General features: G+C 39.9%; 1 protein-coding gene across 2 annotated transcripts in view; it reads left to right on the forward strand.

The window, feature by feature from the left end:
• Positions 1–21,509, forward strand: part of mtnr1bb (melatonin receptor 1Bb) — a 52,509-nt gene that overhangs the window by 21,508 nt on the left and 9,492 nt on the right. Inside the window, exons 2-4 of one of the 2 annotated variants that reach the window (XR_003932346.1) lie at positions 12,454–12,572; positions 12,667–13,011; positions 13,625–14,782. Coding sequence is in view for 1 of the 2 variants with exons in the window: in XM_030101804.1 (XP_029957664.1) it covers positions 12,454–12,572; positions 12,667–13,011; positions 13,625–14,047 (887 nt within the window). In the remaining variant the exon portion in view is untranslated. Of the gene's footprint in view, positions 1–12,453; positions 12,573–12,666; positions 13,012–13,624; positions 15,279–21,509 lie in introns of those variants that run through there. The other variant, XM_030101804.1, reaches the window with a different exon arrangement.

Below are 21,509 nucleotides of genomic sequence, written 5' to 3' on the forward strand. Positions count from 1 at the left end.
TGGGGGAGCAATTCACCTTGACTGCTGAAACCAAAGGGGACGTTTTTGATTTGACGAAGTGCAGAGTTGAAAACATAGATTCAACTTTCAGACTTTTTCCTCTGATGTAATTCCAGCTCCGTGTGCCCTCATGTATATGGAAATTCACCAACATTTTCCAGCCGTGACGTGCTACAGGACCATCTGTCTGCTCAGTGCTTCATCAAGTATGATCCTCACGGCACGAACAGGAAGTGTTGTTTGTCCTCCTGATGTTGTCTGCGTTCTTCAAAAGTTACATTATATAACATTTGTTTGATAACGATTAGACTGCTCACAATGTGTAAACATAGACACAGAAATGAACTAGCGCTCCTGGTAGATGTTTATGGTGGCAAACAAATGAGCCGTTCGCACGGTGCAATTAATGTGGAAATCAAAAGGTTGTTGTGGTTTTTATTACAGATCACAATTTAAAAAGCATTGGACTGAATCAAAAAATTCTGATTAAACACAAAGTTTTAGAATTGAATGTGCAAACAAACTATGAATGCAATGATTGTGATACAATAATACAATAATCTTAATATGCTGATTAAAAAAAACTAATCATCAGAAGGTGGGAATGCACAAAACACAATACACCACTACATAATTTTTTTGTGAAAACAATATATTAATATTGTCATCCCGATATCTTGATTTGAATGTGGATCATTCATTGTACTAATGTACTCTTGTCTGAAAGTAAAACGTCAAGCTGAATTTTAGCTTTTTGAGACAGATTTTGATGGGATGTTAAGTTTGGCTCAGAGCAGGACTCAGGATGCCAGACAACTCCACCAGTGGAACAGACCCTCATATTTGTTCCATCCATCCATCCATCCAAGTTGCCAGCTGATCACAGGGCAAACAAAGACAGATGACCACACACACTCACGTTCGCAATTATACAGTCACCAATTAACCTCACATGCATGTTTATCTTTATTCCCAGCAAGAGAAAGGGAAAATTCAAACATCCAGTAACAACTCCACATGTAATTGCTGAGACGCATTAAAGCAGGATACAGACTGATAGACTACAGAAAGAACCAGAACACACAGAAGACGCCCAGTATCTACACCGGTGTCACCACCCGAAGACAATCACACACTCAGGCACAGGTGAAACACATCACAGCAATCAGACACGAGGAGGGGAAGTCAGACAGCCTGGAACCCGGAACAGAGTCAGAATCTCAAAAAGAACACAAGGAATAAAATATGAATCATGACACGGGAAGTTATCGTCACTTTTAAAAAACACGCCACCTCTGATGTTTGGTAGCACATGTGTTTCACTACCGAGGGGGGAAAAAGTGTGTGTGGTTTAATAATAAGGCTCCAAACTGTCCATTTTAAAAGCAAGCTTGATCACCTGCCAGTTTACTTATCTCTGAATTGCTGCGTGGTGAAAATCAATGTTGTGTAAAGTGTGGAGAAATAGAGTATTGCAGTCTAAATACCACAAATGTGTCTTTTTCCGCACACTGCACATAAATAGATAGCGTTTTCAACGATTTATTGTACGTGTAGATGCCGTTAAGAGGAGCAATTTAGCCCATGTGCAAACCGTTTATCCCCACTGTGCAAAAAAGCACACACAGACGCCCACTGCTGAGTACACTGGCACAACGTGTAAACTGCTATTCAGACGAATGTGGACTCAGGAAGATAACATTACCACGAGCAGCACATACTGATGCTTGCACAAAGACGATGAATGACTGTGATAAACTGTTGTCGGCGTGGCTTTTTAACTCCGAGCAAAACCGAATAAAAGGGCAGAAAAGTGACCTATAATTCCAAAGACTCAAACCAACTATTGATTGTAGTTTAATATGCAAATTGTGCAGCGGGGCAAACAGATCATTTTATTTGCATCATAAAGCTCGTGTTGCAAAATAGTGGGCAAACATTAATGGGCCTGGTAAATAAAATACGGACTCATAGCTGTCGGAATGTCAATGAGATAACTAAATTCAACTTTTTTCATAAAGAATGTTGGGTTTATTTGTTTCCAGATAAATCCAATATATACACACTTCCAATGTCACAATAAAACCGCCCCACATAACTTCTCCAGTTTCTCCATAGCTTCACTTCCACGGTCTTTCCCTGCATATCCTTGGCACCTTCTTGGTGTCTGGCTGAGCAGGAGTTGCGACTTATTATTATGAAGGTGATATACTCAGCAGTAATAGCTGGTTTGCATATTTGCCTGAAACTAGGGTTGTGCTGCGAGACACCTAATTGCTTCCCAGTTAATTAGAGTACAGCGGGAGAGTTGTTTTTGTGCAGTCAGTGTGTTTTGTTACCTTTACACTTGTTGTAAGTGCAGTGGTGAAGTTGGCCTTGTTCCTCAGGGGTGAAATGGCAAAATAAATAAATAAATAAATAAATAAATAAATAAACGCATATCTACGTGACATAAAGAAAAGCAAAAACAGAAAGTTCCCAAAAATCAAGCTTCAACAATATGAGAGAAATAAACTTCCATTATGCTTGTTATGGGAGATTTTTTGGAAGCACTTTAATGTTTATATAAGGTATTGCAAATTATTTATGCCCCCCTTGTGGAAAGTGTTTATTACAAATTTCATCATGTTGCATTAGATATCGCACAGCTAGCTGCTCGTACCACAGCCTTCATTCATCCCTGCTTACTTCAGGCTAATGTGGTTTTCAAATGAGGCGTCTCATTGAGTGCTGAATGCTGTTTACGTTGTAAACAATCTATGACGGAGCCACATAAAGGCAGGCGACGAGCGTAGAGGGAAGGACCTGGGGGAGGCTGTTAAAAGAAGAGCTTCAGTGCGAAGCCGGGTTCAAAGCAGCAGCCGACCAACCGCTGAATCATATTTACTGAAAGATTCAGCAGCCAGTTCCTACACACTTTCCAGCCGAAGAGCGTTTGTTGGCTCCGTAGCTTTTACAGTAACTTAACAGCAGCTTAAGAATACTTGCTGACCTCGCGGTGCTGAAGTGTGGCAGTGAAGTAGTTGTGATAGAGGTGATGGAGCCCACATGATGTTAGGGGTGATCAGAGGTGCTTCTGCCTGAAACGGCTCTGCAGCCTACTCGTCGGCATGAACTCGCACAGTGGCAAGTGTCAGGTGTTTACTGGCGTGCTTGACGTGACTATTGTTTATTTCTCCCCACAAGCAACCTCTTGCGGCCATGTAAATCATGACGCACTGCGCACCTCGGTGCAACAGACGGCATCCGGCAAACAAAGGATGAACCCGGCTCCGCTCTCGCTGCACTTGAAAGGGAAGGTTTCGTGTGTCTCTGCTGTTTCGCTGGTGGTTTTTCAGCAAAATATAACTTTAAAAAAAGTCATCACAACTTTCTAAAGTTATTTTCAGACTTAAAAAAAAAAAGATTGTAAAAAAGATTATCAGGCTGTGTTGTGCAAGTTACTGAAAATAAAGAATTGATTTCAATTGTAAGCTGTTTCTTGAAAATGTGTTGGAGAACAACTAGTTATGTCTTACCGCAAAACTGTCTCCTTCACTTGGTTCTGCATATTGCTAGATTATTACTGCGACACATAACTGTGTGGACCAGTCTAACTTCAAATTATTATGTTTGCCTGAAGTTATGCCAGATAGTTAGAAGAAATTACCCCATCTGAATTTTGAAAAGCGATTGGTGAGAGAGAACAGCAACAAAACAGCTGAGATAAACGGCCAACATGCAGACGGCAGCAGGAGGTTTGAGTTAATTCAGGAGTGTTTGAGGGCTTCCTCACCAGTAAACTGGAGCTTGGTAAAATAATAACTGAGCTTCTCCTCCCAAAAGAGATTCACAGGATTTTACATTTCAATTAAAAAAATGAAAATAAATAAATAAATAGAAATTGTATTTCCCTTTCTAAATTCAAAAGAGTCATTTGTTAGTAACGTTTCACATCTAAAGGTATTGATTCTGCATGCAAAGCTTTCTGTTCTTCATCAAAGTGGTGTCAGTATAACTCTTATCTATGAAATGCTTTGATGTTTTTGAGACTTTAAACGCATTTATCTCTGCTCCATGTTATTGATATCTGAAGAAATATACGCCCTCCCAACGCAACACTGTAGCAAGCGGTACAGACCGATGTAGAGGAACGTCATTACAGCGCCGCAAAGTTTCCGTGAAAAGAGGGCAGGCGGTTGTAGAAACGTTGACACTGTAAGTGTGCTTTGACCCCTATTCAATAAAGCAGATTCTTGTTCTTGAAAAAAAAAATTGCCCAATGATCCAGTGTTAAACAGACTGTGAGCTAAAACCAGCCCAAGAGTGTTGAAACTGTACTACGTTATGTAAAAATAATTTGTACAGCAAGGTAACATCCATTCCCGATATTGTCACTGTTTAAAGCACCTTTTTACCAGAAAAAAAATGACATTATCTTCTGTGGTGAAGCGATGAGCTTTTTCAAGAGGAAATATCAAGTTCATACATTTTTTAAGTATGATAAATGTTCTTATTTTTTTCAATATACTGGGACTTGTATTAATGCAAAACATTTGTCATTGTTTGTTGGTCACCATGCTGTCATTTGGGAGTGTGCAGCCTCTGAAGCAAAATTACTTTGATAGTTTGGAGCATTATTAATAATCTTAAGCTGGCGTACCGCCTCCGTGCAGTGACCATCATTGTTTGACATATTTGAACTGATCAGGGACCAGTACTCATTTCCAGGTAAATTAAGATAACCAAATCAATAGGACTTGTTACATCTTTCTGGATAAATTCCTACACATTTCTAATTAAAGTGCGACCTGAGGGCTGTTTTCACCAATTAACTCCACCAGGCTGACTTTAGATAAAATATACTTGAGGGTCAAATGAATTTGCGTCAAGCCAAATATGTTGGTGAGGCATGAATAAAATACATCTAGGGACTTTCAGGCAGCCCTTGGCAAGCTTATGTGCAGATTAACTAATAGTGCAATGTTTACTTGAGGTGATGAGTGTTATTCAGTTAGGGTATACATTTTCTAACCACATTGGATTTGATAAAACCGTATTAATAACAATAATAATAATAATAATAATACATTTATTTTGTGTAGTGCTTTTCAAGACACTCAAAAACACTTTACACTGCAAGACATAAAAACACGAAAACAAGCAGAGAAGGCAAGCAGGTATAAAACCATGTTGGTGATTCTCTTCTTTTGAAAACTCCTCAACATGTCTAGAGAGTGATAAACTGCACTTTAAGGTCATTTTCTTTCCCATGTCGCGTTTGCCAGGTGCTTCATTCCAACCCTCTTTGGGCGTGCAGCGCAGCCTGACCGCCACTTCATAATCTCAGCGTGTGTCTCGCCACTTCTTCACAGAGAAACACTTTCAGTTTATGAAAAAAAGAAAGAAAAGAAAAGAAAAAACAAGGCGGAATATAGCAAATGCCATGAGACGGTGACCATTAATAAGCGTTGGTTTGTATCTTATTAAGAAAATGTGGGGTTTTTTTGTTGAGGAAAATAAGTTGCAGCCATATGAATTGACCAAGTAAAAAGAGAGAAAGTGGCTGAAGCGCTGCAGAGCGGCCAGGCTGAGGATGATCTGTACGACCAGGCAGTTGGCAGGGCAGTGGAGTGGATGGAGGGAGCTGCTGGCGCTGAGAGCTGCCAACATGGATAGACATGTGCCGCCGAGAGGACGACATGTAGCGGTAATGACAAGATTGTTTAGTGCTCTGCCTGCAGCGCCGAGAGAAAAGTACTCCTTTATCTTGTGGTTTGCCTCATCAACATATTTTTCCTTCTGCTCTTCCACTGCTAACAACCTCATCCTCGGATGACCTTCACTCTTCTTTTATGTCTAATCATTTTTATCACTTTACTTTTTTTCTCTTGACAGCTTTGTTCATTCATCTCGGCAGATTGAGTGAGAAATTGTTTTCTTTTCTTCTCGGTGCCACGTTCTTCCACTTAACAGACCGAAGAAATAACCAGAGACGACGGCTCCATTCTAGAATTACAGAGCTGTTAATTGCCCTGATCATGTCTTGTGGGAAATGCATTATTTAGCCCCCTTAAATGAGATTGGCTTCCCACTTTTAACTTTTAGCATTTCCACATGAAAAAGCAGCTTTTATCATGCTTGACCACTTTTCCCCCTCCACATCACTCCCTTCTGGACCCAGTCCCCATTCCTATCATCATTCCCTTACCATCTTTTTTTTTTTTTTTGCCCCCATTCCTTCACTGAAAACAAATTTAAATGCAAACAAGGCAAATCTGCCTTCCATGTCCTCCCACAGGAAAGACATGAAAAAGAAAATGAGAGGAAAATCATTGCAATCTTTTCCCCTAAGGCATTCCTTATAGACATGGAGCGAAAATGCGCAAAACTCTTTTTTGGTTCCGATATTGTTCATTACAGTAATCATTCTCGCAACTCTTTTGTCAATTAGCTTTCAGTCTACAATCCCATGTGCAATTATGTACATGTGAGTGATCTGGTGGGGAGCTGTCCAAACCTCAGTCTTACGCACATCTGATCCATCCATTAGGCATAAAAAGTGTGTGTGTGTGTGCGTGTGTGTGTGGTTGGGACACAAGCAGCGGTGCACAAATTAATGTTATTTCTGTACTGTGCAAGATTGCTCATTTCCTCTTTGATTGGTGTTGGCCAAATATGTTACTGCTGCAAATTAAATTCTACACTTCAGAGCGTGTATGTGCTTTCATCTGGAAATTTGAGGGGGGAAAAAAAAAGAAGAAGAAGAAGAAGAGGAAGAGCAAGAAAAAAAAAAAATCCAGGTCTCCAAAAAGTTGGTTGTTGAAATTATACCAAATGCCCAAGGGGTTTTTGGGTAAATTAAGTTGTAGTATAATCGAACCATAGTTTCTATTAGGCTAAACTTGGAGCTTACATATCTGTGTTTAAGCTGAGACTCGTGTCTTTCAATAATTTATGAAATGCGATCATGGTTATTATCTCCAGCTTAGTGAACAGATGGTTCAAAAATTCTCACAGGTGTGTCAGCGTGCAGCTGTGAACGCGCCTCACATGCGGGATTCTGGTTTTTCTGCTGTGTCAAATGTGGGATGTGGGCCGTCTCCCATCAGGCTGATGGAAGTGACCAGCTACACCTCCCTCATGCATGCAGACATGGACCTGTTTATCAATGTGTGCATGAACTAATGCCAACTGGGCTTTAGTATCATCACTAAAAGTTCTTCAGCTTGTTTGTTTTTTATGTATTGATTACACCTCAGTCTGCTTGGGTTTGTATGCCATTCCTGATGCATGTTTATAAAATGTTACAAAAATACCAGCATGCCTGAGCAAGAGCTTCATAAAAGCTGTGCAGCTAAATACCGGTTTATATAATCCTTGTTACTGATGATGTAGCATGATGGCAAAGCAGCAGACAGCAGGTCATCAAAAGGTCACACGATTGACCATTTAAATGCTTTTTTTTGTTTGTTTTTTAATAGAAAACATGGCTTCACCAGCAGAGTGCTTATTTTTTGAATGCATATAAAGGTGACTACATGCATTTTGCGGGGCTCAACACTTGAAAAATCAACCTGTTACAAGGAGGAAGCGTGGACAGCAGACTCCAACACAGCGACAGAAGACAGAGCGGGTTTTGGCACTTTATTTTCAAGGCTCATTTATGCTCCGCGTTCCCATGAAAACAGATATGTGCACCCAAAACAACGCAAAGGTCACTGCCTTTATACTTTAATATGCCAATTGCTTTGGAATGACTGTTTGGCAAACTATCCAGCAGAGGGCCCCGCTTGAAATTACCATTCTTGGCCAGAAACCAAACAAATTACAAGTATTTATTGCAGAGAGAGGAAATCAGTAATAACTAACATGGCAACATTAATGACAATTAAACATCTCAAGGGATGTCGATTCAGCTGCTCGCTGAAAACGTCTGCTGTTTCTCATGATAATTTCTAATCTCAACACTGGCCAGTGACTCAGAATGGAACTGCAGTGTTTGATCCATATGTATATATATATATATATATATATATATATATATATAAGCTTCAAAGAGAAGGATGGAAATATGGATATAATGAACTCAGAGGACAGAGGGATGAAGGGAAATCCATGAATGAGCCTTTAGTCCACAGAACAAGGAAGTTTCACAACACAAGAAATCAGTTAGTCAAAGGCACAAAAGAGGTGATCCAAACCATGGTCCAAAATCAATCCAGGGTCATAGCTTCAAAAAGGAATAGGCAGACATGGAAAAGTAGGAGGCTGAAAACGCTGACCAGAACATGGACAAAGATGGGGCAACATAGCAAAATGAACTGGCAACTGAAAACACACTGAGGAAGTCACGTGTATATATACACGCTCAGGGAGTTGGGAGACAGCTCGGTAAAGATCACAACACTCATGTGTAATCAGGGTGAGGCACATGGATGGCAGAGCAGAAAGACACCTGAGGGCAGAGATCTAACACAAACAGGGAACCTGAAGGCAGACATTAACATGAACACAGACCAAAGGCACGACATGGAACATGCATCAGGACAACTTGAATTTAAAAAAACAAAAACAAAACACATTTCTATGTTTATCTGTCTTTTTCACCTCTTTGTTGCCCGCTTGTTTCACCTTAAGCTAAAAATACTAGATAAAAAGAAGCCTGCACGAGCAGAAACTTAAAAAATAAACACAATAAATACAAATCGTAAAGCATAAAATCAGAACAATAATTTGGATACACACTCCACAAGAACTAGGGTGGCAAAATAAACAAGAATGTTCAACACCTCACAAGAAACAGCTGCAGTACACCTGGGAGGACATGAGTGAACAGCACTGGCATGTATAATTTTCTACATGAATCTGATTAATCACAGAATAATTTTCAAATAACATGCAAAAAAAAAAGTCCAGCACAGTATCAATCACGGTGTCTGCTCTGGAACAGAGAGAACGAATTTCTTTTATGTGTAAACAATTGTACAAATCGGAATCAGAGCTATGACTAAAGAACAAAACAAGAGATCAGAAACCCATAATGATAATGTAAATATGACAACCTAACGAGACATCAGCATCAAGCCAGGCAACAGCCAGAACCCGTACAACATGAAATGACCTGAATCACAAGGGCCCTGGGGGGGGGGGGGGGTGAAGAGAAAACAACTCTTGAAGATAAAAGATGGAATAGAAAACATACCAACTGTGACACATGTATTTGAGGAGTCATGTTAGACATCAGTCATTCCATGCATCAGAAATATAGGAATAATCAGGTAGGCAATTTATATATATATTCATCTCCAGAGGAAGGATGCTGTGCTCCATACTGTGCTCTATATTATAAAATGATAGAATGCTCTCCTTCTCTTTAATTTATCTCCCTGTATTCCTCTATACTTGCATCTCCATGATTTAAAGCTGCCGTTCTTCATTGCCTAATTTAATTGTTGGTGTGGGACTTGGTGCCCACTCACACAAAGCCGCTGGTAATGAACATTAATCTTTCCAGACCAAAAAGATCATTTTTCCTTTATCACATTTGGAAAGCCTCGTGATTAAAAGATCCATATTAGGATTTTAAAAAGATGCAACACATCGACCCCCTTTTCAACACAGATATCTAATTTATTTTCAAAGACACTGGGAAGAATCAGCGGCCCGGGATTATGAAGTCTTATCATATGGTAATTGAAGATGTCATGGTGCATTTGCTGTGAACCCACACATATGCTGCTGTCCACAGATATTTTCCTTATCGACACACACAGTGTATGTGGGTTGTGGCTGATATCAAGTGTGTACGGGCTGTCAGAGCCAGAGCAGCCAGTATTATTACAGTTAATTTTGTTATTAGCTGCCACATCAGCCTGATCATGGGAGTCACTTGTGAATATCAGCATATAACGGCCTGTTTTTATTATATATACATGACATATATGTCCTAATATGATGAGCAAGCCAGGGGAATATAAAGATAATTTCCTATGTTGCTGACATTAAACATGGCACTAACTTAACTAACATTAGCACCGGCAGCTTGGCAGACATGCTTTTACTGTCCTCATTTTGTTTTTTAAATAAAACTCATGTTCAACTGTTGCTCCCACTTTGTGAATCTTTGACATTTCTAGGCTGACGGCCACATTTCTAAGCCATATGTGCACATGCAAAAAAAAAAGACGTGTTTCGAAGCTTGTCATGCATGATATAACTTTAAATGAATCTTTGCTGCACTTTGGATCATGGACTTTTGAAAATGTTTCACGATTGTACGAGACACATTGAGGCTGGCAGAAGTCATGAAAGCACACACATCCTTGGGGATGTGTGTCCCCCAGAGATTTGGGGTAAAAGAAGATTAGAATCTTTTGCATAGTGTCAGCTGAAATTGGCTCAAGCCCCCGACAACCCTAAAGCAACCCAAGACTTTCGTCCACACTTGGCCTCGACTGTGTCAATCTCCTGGAATGCTCTGTTTATAGGACAAGAGTGCAGTACCACTCTTAGAAGCTATGGGTCAGTGTTGAGATAAAAAGTGAAAATTAATGATGGAGGAGCAGCTGTGTGACAGTTCAAGGTGCTTAACAGCCTCACATACCACTTCGGTCGGTCTCCAATAGTGCCTTTTTCTGGGTATTTGGTCAGTAGTGGTGGACTGAATGCAAAATTTTGATTCCAGTGTATATGAGGCACATCAAACTATAAAGAAAGTAAGAATTACATTACACCATTTCTTTCACATGTTTTCATGCATATGAAGAACATCAATGACCTTTAGTTGAAAAAGTGATTCAGATGATGGTACTGTTTTGAATTCGCTGTCAGTGTGGTTCACTTTCCACAATAGGCTTACAATTACACGATGCCCCTATCTTAGACATCACATGTCGTTTTAACTTTGTCAAGTCTCCCTCTTTTGTTTTTACTGTCACATAATTTATGTTGTTGTTTTTATGGCGAGGGTGCATGAAAAGCACTGACGGGTGCACAAAGGGACTTCCTTTCTACTCCTCTATTGAAACCGCCTCATCTAATTAAAGTGAATCATTTTGATAAGTTGAAAAAGTTGCTGTTGATACTTTAGCGTATTTTTATTTCTGCGTCACAAATTTCTTTTACATACACACGTGTTTCAGTCAGAGGCAAGTCGCGAATGGTTAAATATTTGCCGGCAAAGCTCAATAAGTCATGAAGGAGGCTGATGGAGGAAATAATCTTCACCAAATAGCATTTAGAGAAAGTTATTTCAGTCAATGAAACTATAACCTGAAAAGGTTAAAGTGCTGAAATGAGCAACACTGTAATAGATTAGGTTATATGGGCTGACTCCAATAATCATCGCAAAAGTGACGGATAAAACACATTAAAAGAATTAACATAAGAAAAAATAAATTAAGGCCATGAAACATTCCTCAAGTAGCTATAGAGATCTAATAATGAGTACCTTTAAATATTAATAAATTCCTAATAGTGCCACATTATTAAAAAAAAAAGAAAGAAAGAAAAAAAAACAGCAACTGTGCAGTTTAGTTTTCCATGTTCCAGAGAAATTTCCAATTATATTTCAATTGACTGTTGAAATCCAAAAGATAAAATGTCATTGTAATACGAACACATATTTTTGTTGTATTTTTGCTTTGACGATTTCATCAAACATATCAGCAAGTTGGGAAAAGTTTGGCATCAACAAAACATTTCAATCAAAGCCACTTGTGGCAACATGAATAGCTGGCAAATCACAGGTGAAGGAAGTCAGAAAATGCGATGGTTTCGCTGTGACAAAGCAACGTGTCATTTCTGTGACGCACAAGCCAGATTTTGGGAAGCGACTATTCTTTGGAATGGGACCCGATTGTGTCCAGATGCTTGTCCTTCCACTCTGTCAAAGCAGCGCCTCTGCCAGTCTTGATAAAACTTCGTCTGGGGGCGAGGCAATCAGCCGTGGGGCAGATACTAGCAACCTTTTGTAATCTTGGCCCCCTCAGCCAACAATCACACCATGCTGGACGTGCTGAGATAGGCTTCCAGCGCACTGAAAATCACATCCTATGCAACCGGCGACTATTTGCCGGGGTGAGACAATGCTCAGTCTAAAACAAAGCAATACGAAATAGTTTCATCCAAGGCTGGACAGGCTTATCCCCACTGGCCGGTGACATAAATGACAAGAAGTCCGAAAACTTTATCACTCCAACTCCAACTGAGTGTGATGTGTGGAACCATTTTCCAGTTCTAACAGGAGGTGTCCAGAGATAAAACAGAGGAGATGTGGGGAAGTTCACTGCACTGAGGTTAAAACAGAACGGGTGAAATTATGGATGCCCTACTGGAGGGTGAATTTAATGGTATTAATAAATATAAGTTATTATTGCTTCTGTCACAAATTAAAGCATGATTCATGCTACAGCCGATAATGTTCCTGTACATTAAAGAACTGACCCCGTCCCTCGGTGTCTCCCTCTCCAGGTAATGTGTTCGTGGTGAGCCTGGCATTTGCTGACCTGGTGGTCGCCTTCTACCCCTACCCCCTTGTTCTCTATGCTCTCTTCCATGACGGATGGGCGCTGGGAGACACACAATGCATGGTAAGAACACTTCACTCGGAGCTTATTTCAGCGTGCCAACGTTGTCCGACTCAAACGCTCTGCTCTCCTCCTCCTCCTCCTCCTCTCTCCTCAGATCAGCGGTTTCCTTATGGGGCTGAGTGTCATCGGCTCCATCTTCAACATCACCGGGATTGCAGTGAACAGATACTGCTACATCTGTCACTCCTTCTCTTACAGTCGGCTGTACAGCTATCGCAACACTTTGATGTTTGTTGCCTTAATCTGGCTGCTCACAATAGTGGCCATCGTGCCCAATTTCTTCGTTGGCTCCCTGCGCTATGACCCACGGGTCTACTCATGCACCTTCGCCCAGAATGTCAGCAGTTCCTACACAGTGGCGGTCGTAGTGGTTCACTTCCTGGTTCCCATCGCAGTGGTTACCTTCTGTTATCTACGCATTTGGGTGCTAGTGATTCAGGTATGTCTGAATTCTCTGCAATGTGGTTTTTAATGTCTTTGCATCTTTTGTTTGCAGGAAATATTCTTTTCAGGCGACATAATGCTGTTGGGGAAAAAATAAACTGGCCATGCGAAGAGCTTTAAATAGGACAGAAATCAGACGGGTCAGTGGGAATCAGTGTTCCTGGTTCAGCCAGGTTGAACCTGTAATGTAGAAAATATGGTTGCTTCAAGTTCTGAAACTGACCTTTAATAATTGACCTGTTGCTGCATGAATGAAATTCTCTAAATGCCACAATACGCTTACAAATGATGTCATTCTGCGAGCTTATATCTGTTTGACAGATAACATTTATCGCTATCAAAGTGAGCGCATTTCTAAAACAAACCCTAAAAGAAGCTAAATTTATTCAAAATTTGGAAATATTGTGTTTAAGTTATATTATTATCATCTCTGGTGGGCAGATAGAGGAGTAAGATCCTTTAATGGGTTTTATAAGTGTGAGTTAAATGTGTTTCTGGGTGCGTTTGTGGCCATTTCTGTGTTTTTAAATGTGTGTAAAACAGTGAGGCACAGGCAGGTTTGCCTTTTCCTTTTCCAGTTTATTACAGTCTGTTTCCATCATTTTCAGGTGCGACGCAAGGTGAAGACCGACGAGAGCCCACGACTCAGACCAAGCGACTTGAGGAATTTCATCACTATGTTTGTGGTATTTGTGCTGTTTGCCATCTGCTGGGCGCCACTTAACCTGATTGGCTTGGCAGTGGCGATAGATCCGTCCCGCGTGGGCCCCCATATCCCGGAGTGGCTCTTTGTGGTGAGCTACTTCATGGCCTACTTCAACAGCTGCTTGAACGCCATCATCTACGGCTTGCTCAATAGGAATTTCAGGAACGAGTACAAACGCATCGTCACCTCGGTCTGGGTGACTCGGCTCTTTGTGACAGAGACTTCGCGCGCCGCCACAGACGGCAGGAGCATGAGGAGCAAGCAGTCGCCGCCTCCGCCGCTGAACAACAACGAGTCAGGCAGAGATCGCGTAAACAAAGAATGAAATCGGGATTCTTGAGCCTGTTATATGGTAATTCCTGTTTTTATGTGATATCCAGGCAGTTGTGCAGCTAAAGAGTAATAAATAACACATGAAACTGAAGGACATGGCTTTGTTTTCTGGTAGTTTACAGTAGAATCATGCATATTCATGTAATTATTACACTGTGTTTTCTGAACATTTATTATTCGTAAGATTAGTTCAGGAATTTTTAAAGCGCAAAATGTTTTTTCAAATTGCGATTTACATTCAGAGAGCACAGACTTAAAAGGCGTTGCTCTGTCCTGGGAGAACTGATCCATGTTTTGCAGTTTCATGTTGTTATTACTCTAACAATCTGAATGGTACATTAATATTACATGAAAAAAAAAAAGTGATATCCTTTAATGTCTGCTGCCGTAGACTCTTAGACATATTTCACAAAACTGGGAAACCACTGGCAAACATGCACCTCTCCTTAGTAACTTCAAAAGCCTCAAAGAAAACGACTCGCCTCACTGGAATGCTTGCAGAAGAGGAGATAATGCCTGTCTGCTTATGATATACAGTAAATGTTTGATAGATTTTTATGTGACGGTAATAAAAATGAGTCATATTCATATACTAAGCCTAAATGCTGCAGAAGCAGACATTTCATACTGCCTGGTCTGACCTTCTTGCACTGTAAAGAATGAAAAAACAGAAACTTAGTAATAAACTTAGCAAATCAATTCAGGATATTAATTCACCGGTGAGAGAGTTGGATGAAGCTGTCGGAAAACTGGCACCTAACCCTGAGAAATGTGCCGATGAACATGTCGGTTTTCGTTTCTGAAAGTCCCACAGTACGCAGGCATGTGATGAGGCATGTAGAGGACACCTACAGGTTGAAGCGTTGCTGTAACAAAACAACACAGCAGGTTGATTTTCACTGACTCTCATCAGGCCATTACAAAAGCATAAGCTGTGATGGATTGGCGACCTGCCCGTGGTGTATCCCAGTCAGCCGGGATCAGCTCCAGCTACCCACAGCACTACGTGGGCTAAAGTGGCTGTAATACATGGATGGATGAATGGATTTAAGCACTTGTGATTTAAGAAAGAAATAAGGCAACTGTGCTGTCACGGCTTCAATAATGAACACATAACTGCTACAAGACTCCTTGTAAAACGTTGTAGCTTTGGTTTAAGTAACTATTCGAGCTTCATGTGTGATTGCGTTTATATCATCACATGCATGAGGAGTGATTTAGTTGCGGATCTATGCTGGCTTATGATGATCTCTGCTGGTCTGAGGCTGCTGCAGTGGGTGAAGCAGCATGTCTTCAATGCTTGCTCCCACAGACACACCTCCACCAAAACAACGACAACATTGGCTGGTATAATCAGACTTTAGGTTGACTTTAGTTTTTTACAAAGGACCCAAACTGTGGCATTCAATTATGTTTTTGTCCATCCAAACCCACATCTCACTTCCCAATTTCCCCGTTACGCTTTTATCACTTGACTTCCTCCACTGCTTCCATCAAGCTCAATGTGACCGCAGAGGGATTAAAAAAAAAATAAATAAATAAAATAGTAACGGCGGGTCGTTTAATATCCTAAAGTCACAACTACCCTGATTGTTTTTGGTGTGGAAGTTGGCTGACATTTACCCTGGCACTACTTTCATGAAGGTTTGAGGCATTTCCCTGCAACTGATTCACAAGCTACCCAGCAGTATATGAAGTCGATCATTCCTGACACCTTCCCCTTTATCAGATTCAATATACAAGATATTAGAATATTAAAACACAAATAACAGCTCATACAGTAATCTGATTTTTTTTCACATGACACATTTTTAATGTTTAAGTATATTAAGATGATACTGATCTTTTTGAACATGTTGTAAGGTAGAAGCTTCATACTGATCCTCCGCCACCTATAGCATATTCACAAAACATCAACAGCATGTTCGATATGAAATCTCAATGCAATAACTCTGTTTGATTAGCCACACGCAGCAGCATGAATCATTCTGTATGCAGACTAAAAGTTGCTATGCAATTCAAAACACAGCAGGAGTCACAATCCAAGATATCTAACACGAACCGCATCTGATATTTACTATAGAGTTTCCCGAGCTACTCCCCGTCCTCAGTTTGCCTGAATTTTAAAAAGATGTCAAAGGATATTAATAATTGAGCGAAAATGATGCTGTTCTGTAGTAAACATAACAACAGAAAGGTGAGGTTTCATGACCAGGTCAGGATGCAGCCGTGCTGTTATTTGTTTGTAAAGCTTCTGTCACGGAGAAAGACGACAGAACAAAAAACAGTGACCGAACATGCGGAAAGTCGTGTGGACTAGCCGAAGCTTCCTCTGCCTCCTTCATCATATGTTCTACAGTCTGTGCAAGTCTTACGCAGTGGTGACTTCAATTCCAGTTCAGAAATACTTATGCAAAAGCGTTCCATTTGACTCATCTTGATAAAATAATCTCTGCTTTTATTGTAAATCATTTATTTTCTTATGTTCTCATCACCAGGAAAAAGTTTTGCTGCTTTCACTGTGGAAACAAAACAAGCAGAGCGCATTGTCAGAAGTGTTTCGTTGAAGCTGATATCCTTGTTGTATTGAACTCAACAGTCAAGTGACAGCCATTGCCTCTTCAGTGAATGGTGTTTGTAACGATGTAGATTGTGGAGAAGGTACAGCTCATATCTGTATTCCCATCTCAGGGTGCCTAGCGAACATTTTGTTGTGATATAAAGTGTCTGAAACATTTGCAGTTTCTTAGCTGCCATTCGAGGGAATCTGAAGACATTTCAAAAGAATATTTTGTAAATTAGTGTAATTGTGGTTTTTACTTGTGGTATATTGTTAATGGAGATGTATTCAAAATGTGTTTTTTTTTTTGTTTTGTTTTTGTTTTTTTAATATCTGAAGCTCAGAAAATCCCACATGACTACTGTTTACTATTGGATGATATTTAACCTCTCGTTCCATTAACTCCACTACAGTTGTAAAGTGCATCTAAAACAACCTCTCTCTTGACACAGGCATTACATATCCACAAATACTTTTTTTTTCAGTGATAAACAACTTCAAATTTCTCAAATTAAATACCAGAGACTAGCTAAACAAACTGCGAAATGTTACAGTTTAGATTTTCCTATCCTGTGTAACGTTTTCACTCATTTTGCAGCACATGGGTATAATACAGGGTAAAATGTGCAAAGCCATAGATTACAAATGCTACCGTAAAACAACAGATGCAAAGTTAATAGTCATACCCTTAAATATTGATAGGACAGATGTGAGAGGGTTGCGAGTGATGTAGGAATATTTGGAAGCAAAATTTGTGGTGCAGAGGAAGGTAGAAGAGCCAGGTTTATTAAGGTTTTGTCAAAAGGATAAATACAGGGAGGGACTGCTCTCCAGCCAACAGAGGCTCGGGAAGGACGGTTCTCCATTAGGCAAGCAGGAGAGCTGAACAACAACAGAAAGAAAAAAAAAAAACAGATGCACAACGAAATCCGATGTACAAATATCCAGAGTGTGTTTTAGATGCACTTCAAGGGGGAAAAAGACTTCAATTCAAACCAAAGAAACGCTAAATGTGACGGTGGGTGTAGGCATACACTTTGTCATGATGACTGCTTGAGGGAATTTTTAAAACATCTTCAGTCCTTTAAGGTCTTTCTGTTTCTTTTCTTTTTTGTTTGAAATCTACTGCCTTACAGTTAATACAATCGTGTCAAACTTTAAAATATTGCGGCAAGTGCCATACGTTCTGTAAACAGCGATCCCATTGAGGAAACCTGCCTCCATACTGTTTCTCTTTATGTATTCAGGACAAGTGTCAATAGAAAGTTTTCTCTGCAGCATTGCGCTGAAGTTCATATGCAGACCTCAGGCAGGAGACTCAACTGCCGAAACAGAAGAACAAATATTATCTTTTTTCTCTCTTGTGTATTCCTTCCATAAACCCAATGGCAAAATTATGTAACTATGTTCATTTATGTTCCCTGAGCTCACTGTGTCAGCCTTTACTTGGGGCCATCCTCAATGCCAACAATTATGAAACCTTGCTCGCGAGCATGAAAGATATATTCAGCTTCTTTTTGCAATGTAAACACTGTTTTTCATCACAAACAGCACAAACTCATTGAGACTAATAACTTTGCAAACTTATAACTGTGTTTTTACTGCGTTCAAATAAGGTAACTATTTAAAAGCCTGAATATCGAGACACATAATGTTTTTATTCCTAGAAGTGCACAAAATTGGAATTAATTCTTGTTTCAAGTTTATTTTCATAATGGTGTTGACAACCTAAGTCCTAATTTTAATGATGACAAAAAAAAAATCTGCAAATTTTGAGGCTACAAAACCTCGTCTCGTCTGTTCCACTCTGTTCTGCTGAATTCAGATACAATGGTGAGACGAGAGGTGGAAATGTGTATGTGATTTTACCTACAAGTTCATTTCAAACAGGATAATTTAGCTCTAAAACAACTCACCATCATTGACATCGGACAATAAATTCAGTGGACGAAGACAGTTAATTCACCCCCACTTTTTTAAATTGTAATTCCTGGTGAAAATTAACAATCCTGCCAACTCAAAGTTAGTCCGTACGGCAAATCATTTTAAGGAAATGTTATATTTAATCTTAAGCAATCTATGGCCGCTAACTGCATATATGCTAATAACTGCAAAAGCATCACAAGAAGTACGCGCAAAATTTCCCATGATGACTTACTAAGACCGACTCAGTCATTCAACAAAATCCAAAATTCCACACTTTAATGATCACAATCAGTTTTTCATCTGTAATCATGGCTTAGTATTCATAATGTCAGACTTCAAACCAGAAGGATGTTTGTGTTTGATTTGCCAAAATCCTGTTTCTTTTCTGTGGAATGTGTGAGTTGCTTCATTTGCAAAAGTAAAATAAATCCGTACAAGTGTTCACACCAGGTGAGACCGTGCAGCAAAGTGTAAAATAGGTGTGACAAGAAAAGGCTTATGGAGTGTGTAAATTGATTAACACTTTAGTTAAATTAAGCAACAAACTAAAAGACTTTTATTATGGGATGTTAATTGGCAAAGCAGTTTTTAATGCTGTAAATCTCTTCTTTTCATCTTTGCTCTTGATTTTTTCCACCATGACCTTGTGCTGTCTGCACGGGACAGAAAACGGATGGATGGAATATAATCTTGCCTCAATTTATAACTACCCAAGGAAGTAAAAAGTGTAAGATGTCACTCAGAAAGCTACAGTTCCTTTATGCAGCTAAACCCTTTTGAGTGCTGTTTTCAGTAAGGTGACATATTCTGTCTACCTGTCAAATTCATCCACATTATGATTTTTAAGTCCCTCTCACACCTTCCCAGAAATGATGTATGTGGGATTTCTGAATGGAAACACATCCTTTTAAAAGAGAAAACTGCTTGATAATTTTCGAATTTTTTTTTTATTTTATTTTTCAGTCTGCGATTGGTTCTTTGAGGAAGAAGTAGCATAGGTACAGCTGCTGTTTTGCATTTGAAAAGCACGTACTCAGCCGCTAAACTAAACACAGTCGCTTCACTTTACATATTTTAAAAAGACTGATATTTTCATGACAGGCCACGCCACATATCAGTAGATATCCCAAAAAAAATCAGGTAACTTGATGAGGACAGAATGGAGAAAAACTGGATGAATTGAGGTGCCGTTAGGTTGGGACGAACACAGTTCAGCTGAGGTGACGGTGAAGTTAGGAGGCTGCTGAGAAGAAATACTCGACACCGTGTTGATTCAGTGTCTGCTGGGGCTTCTGTTAGTTCTGTCCTGTGCAAACCGATCTGGACAAACATGTTATGTAGCTATTTGCCTTTTATTTGATTGCGCTTGCGTGCGTGCGTGTTCAATAGATTATATAACAGCATGATAACGCCAGCTGACAGTTACGGAGCAAGAACATGGTCCACTGATCACATTACGTCCAAGGCACCTTCATGAAAACGGAAAGTCAGATTATTAGCTTCGGGAACATAATTGAACACTCTTACAGCATAATGCCCTGAGAAATACAGTGACAGACCATAAATGTAGTGAAATACAGATGTGTGTGGATGCCAGGGAGTGTTTACAATCAAGAAACTGATCCACCGTCTCCTGAAAACATTCGTTTGTTAAGCCCATTAAAGCAAAGCACAAGTGCTTTTCGTCTGATTATGCTTTACACTCAGCGGCCACCCAACGGCGCGCAGCTCATCAGACGCAGGTGATACTTCCGTCCGTCTGCTGTAACCCCTCTGCCATGTTTAAATCATATGTTTGAGATGCGACACGTGACATCCTGTTCCTGCAGACCTGATGCTGTTTCAGAACATCCATTCCAAAGGATGTGGGCTTCACAGGGTTCGTAACAACTTAAATGTGGCAACTGGGTGTGTATCTTAATGTCGTCAATGGTTTTTGTGAAAAAGAAAAAAAAATGTTTATAAAGCTTTATTACTTTTTTTGTGTGTGTGTGTGTGTGTGTGTGCGTAAAGAACGCCTGACTAAACAAAACAATTAAAATGGAAATTATTTACTGAACATGCATTTCAGGCGTTATGCCACTTGACTTCTTGTGTCATGATAAATGTTTTTTTTTTTTTGTTTTTTTTTTCTTTGTCGCAGAGGCTGTGTGAATGTGCATGCTTGTCTGATGTTATTCATGACTGATGTTCATTGATAAGATTCTGCGAAGCGGGGCGGGCCAGGATGCCCAGGGGACGGTCTGAGTAACCAAAGGGAAATCTGTGGAATGTAATGGAATTGAAAAATTTCAACACTCAAAAGACTTGGTCGTGACGCTAAGTCTCACTGAAATGAACTATGTGTAAAAAGATATGCATTATGTGTACAGTTCGCCCTACAACACAATGTTACAAAAATAAAATCTGATAAATCATAGTTAAATGGATTCGTTCATTTGTGAAAGCAGAACACTCAAGAAAGGCGGATGTTTTTTTTTTCTTTTTTTTTTAATTTCCAACATTGTGTTTCATATTTTATAGCTCAGTATAGGCTTGAAAGGTTTTTTAAAAGCTTGGACTTCCTTAAACCAAAACATTTCTCCTCATAGACCGGGGGTGCCATACTTTTTGTGGGTAATTTACTTGTTGATGGTGTACCCTCTTAAGGCTCAGAATTAGGTTGAATTTGAGTTAGAGAGCTTTTTGCCAGCTAGTGGTGCATACTTTGAACTCCCTGATGCCATCAGGCCCTGCTGCTTTTGCACTTGCAGCGCTGCTTTTTATTTATATTTTTCTGGGACGTGGATAGATAGTTTGATCCAGAAAGCGTTTTGCCCTCAGTTGTGGAGAAAGGTGCGGATTTGGAAAAAAAAAGAGGAAAGTAACTTGTGGAGTTAAAGGGCATGCAAAGTTGGGTCACATTAGACATGCCTGCTCACCCCTGTGGAAAGACAAATCTTCACTTCTGATTTCTGTACTCATCCCA

The sequence above is a fragment of the Salarias fasciatus genome, chromosome 10 (assembly GCF_902148845.1).
Source record: "Salarias fasciatus chromosome 10, fSalaFa1.1, whole genome shotgun sequence".
Taxonomy (NCBI): domain Eukaryota; kingdom Metazoa; phylum Chordata; class Actinopteri; order Blenniiformes; family Blenniidae; genus Salarias; species Salarias fasciatus.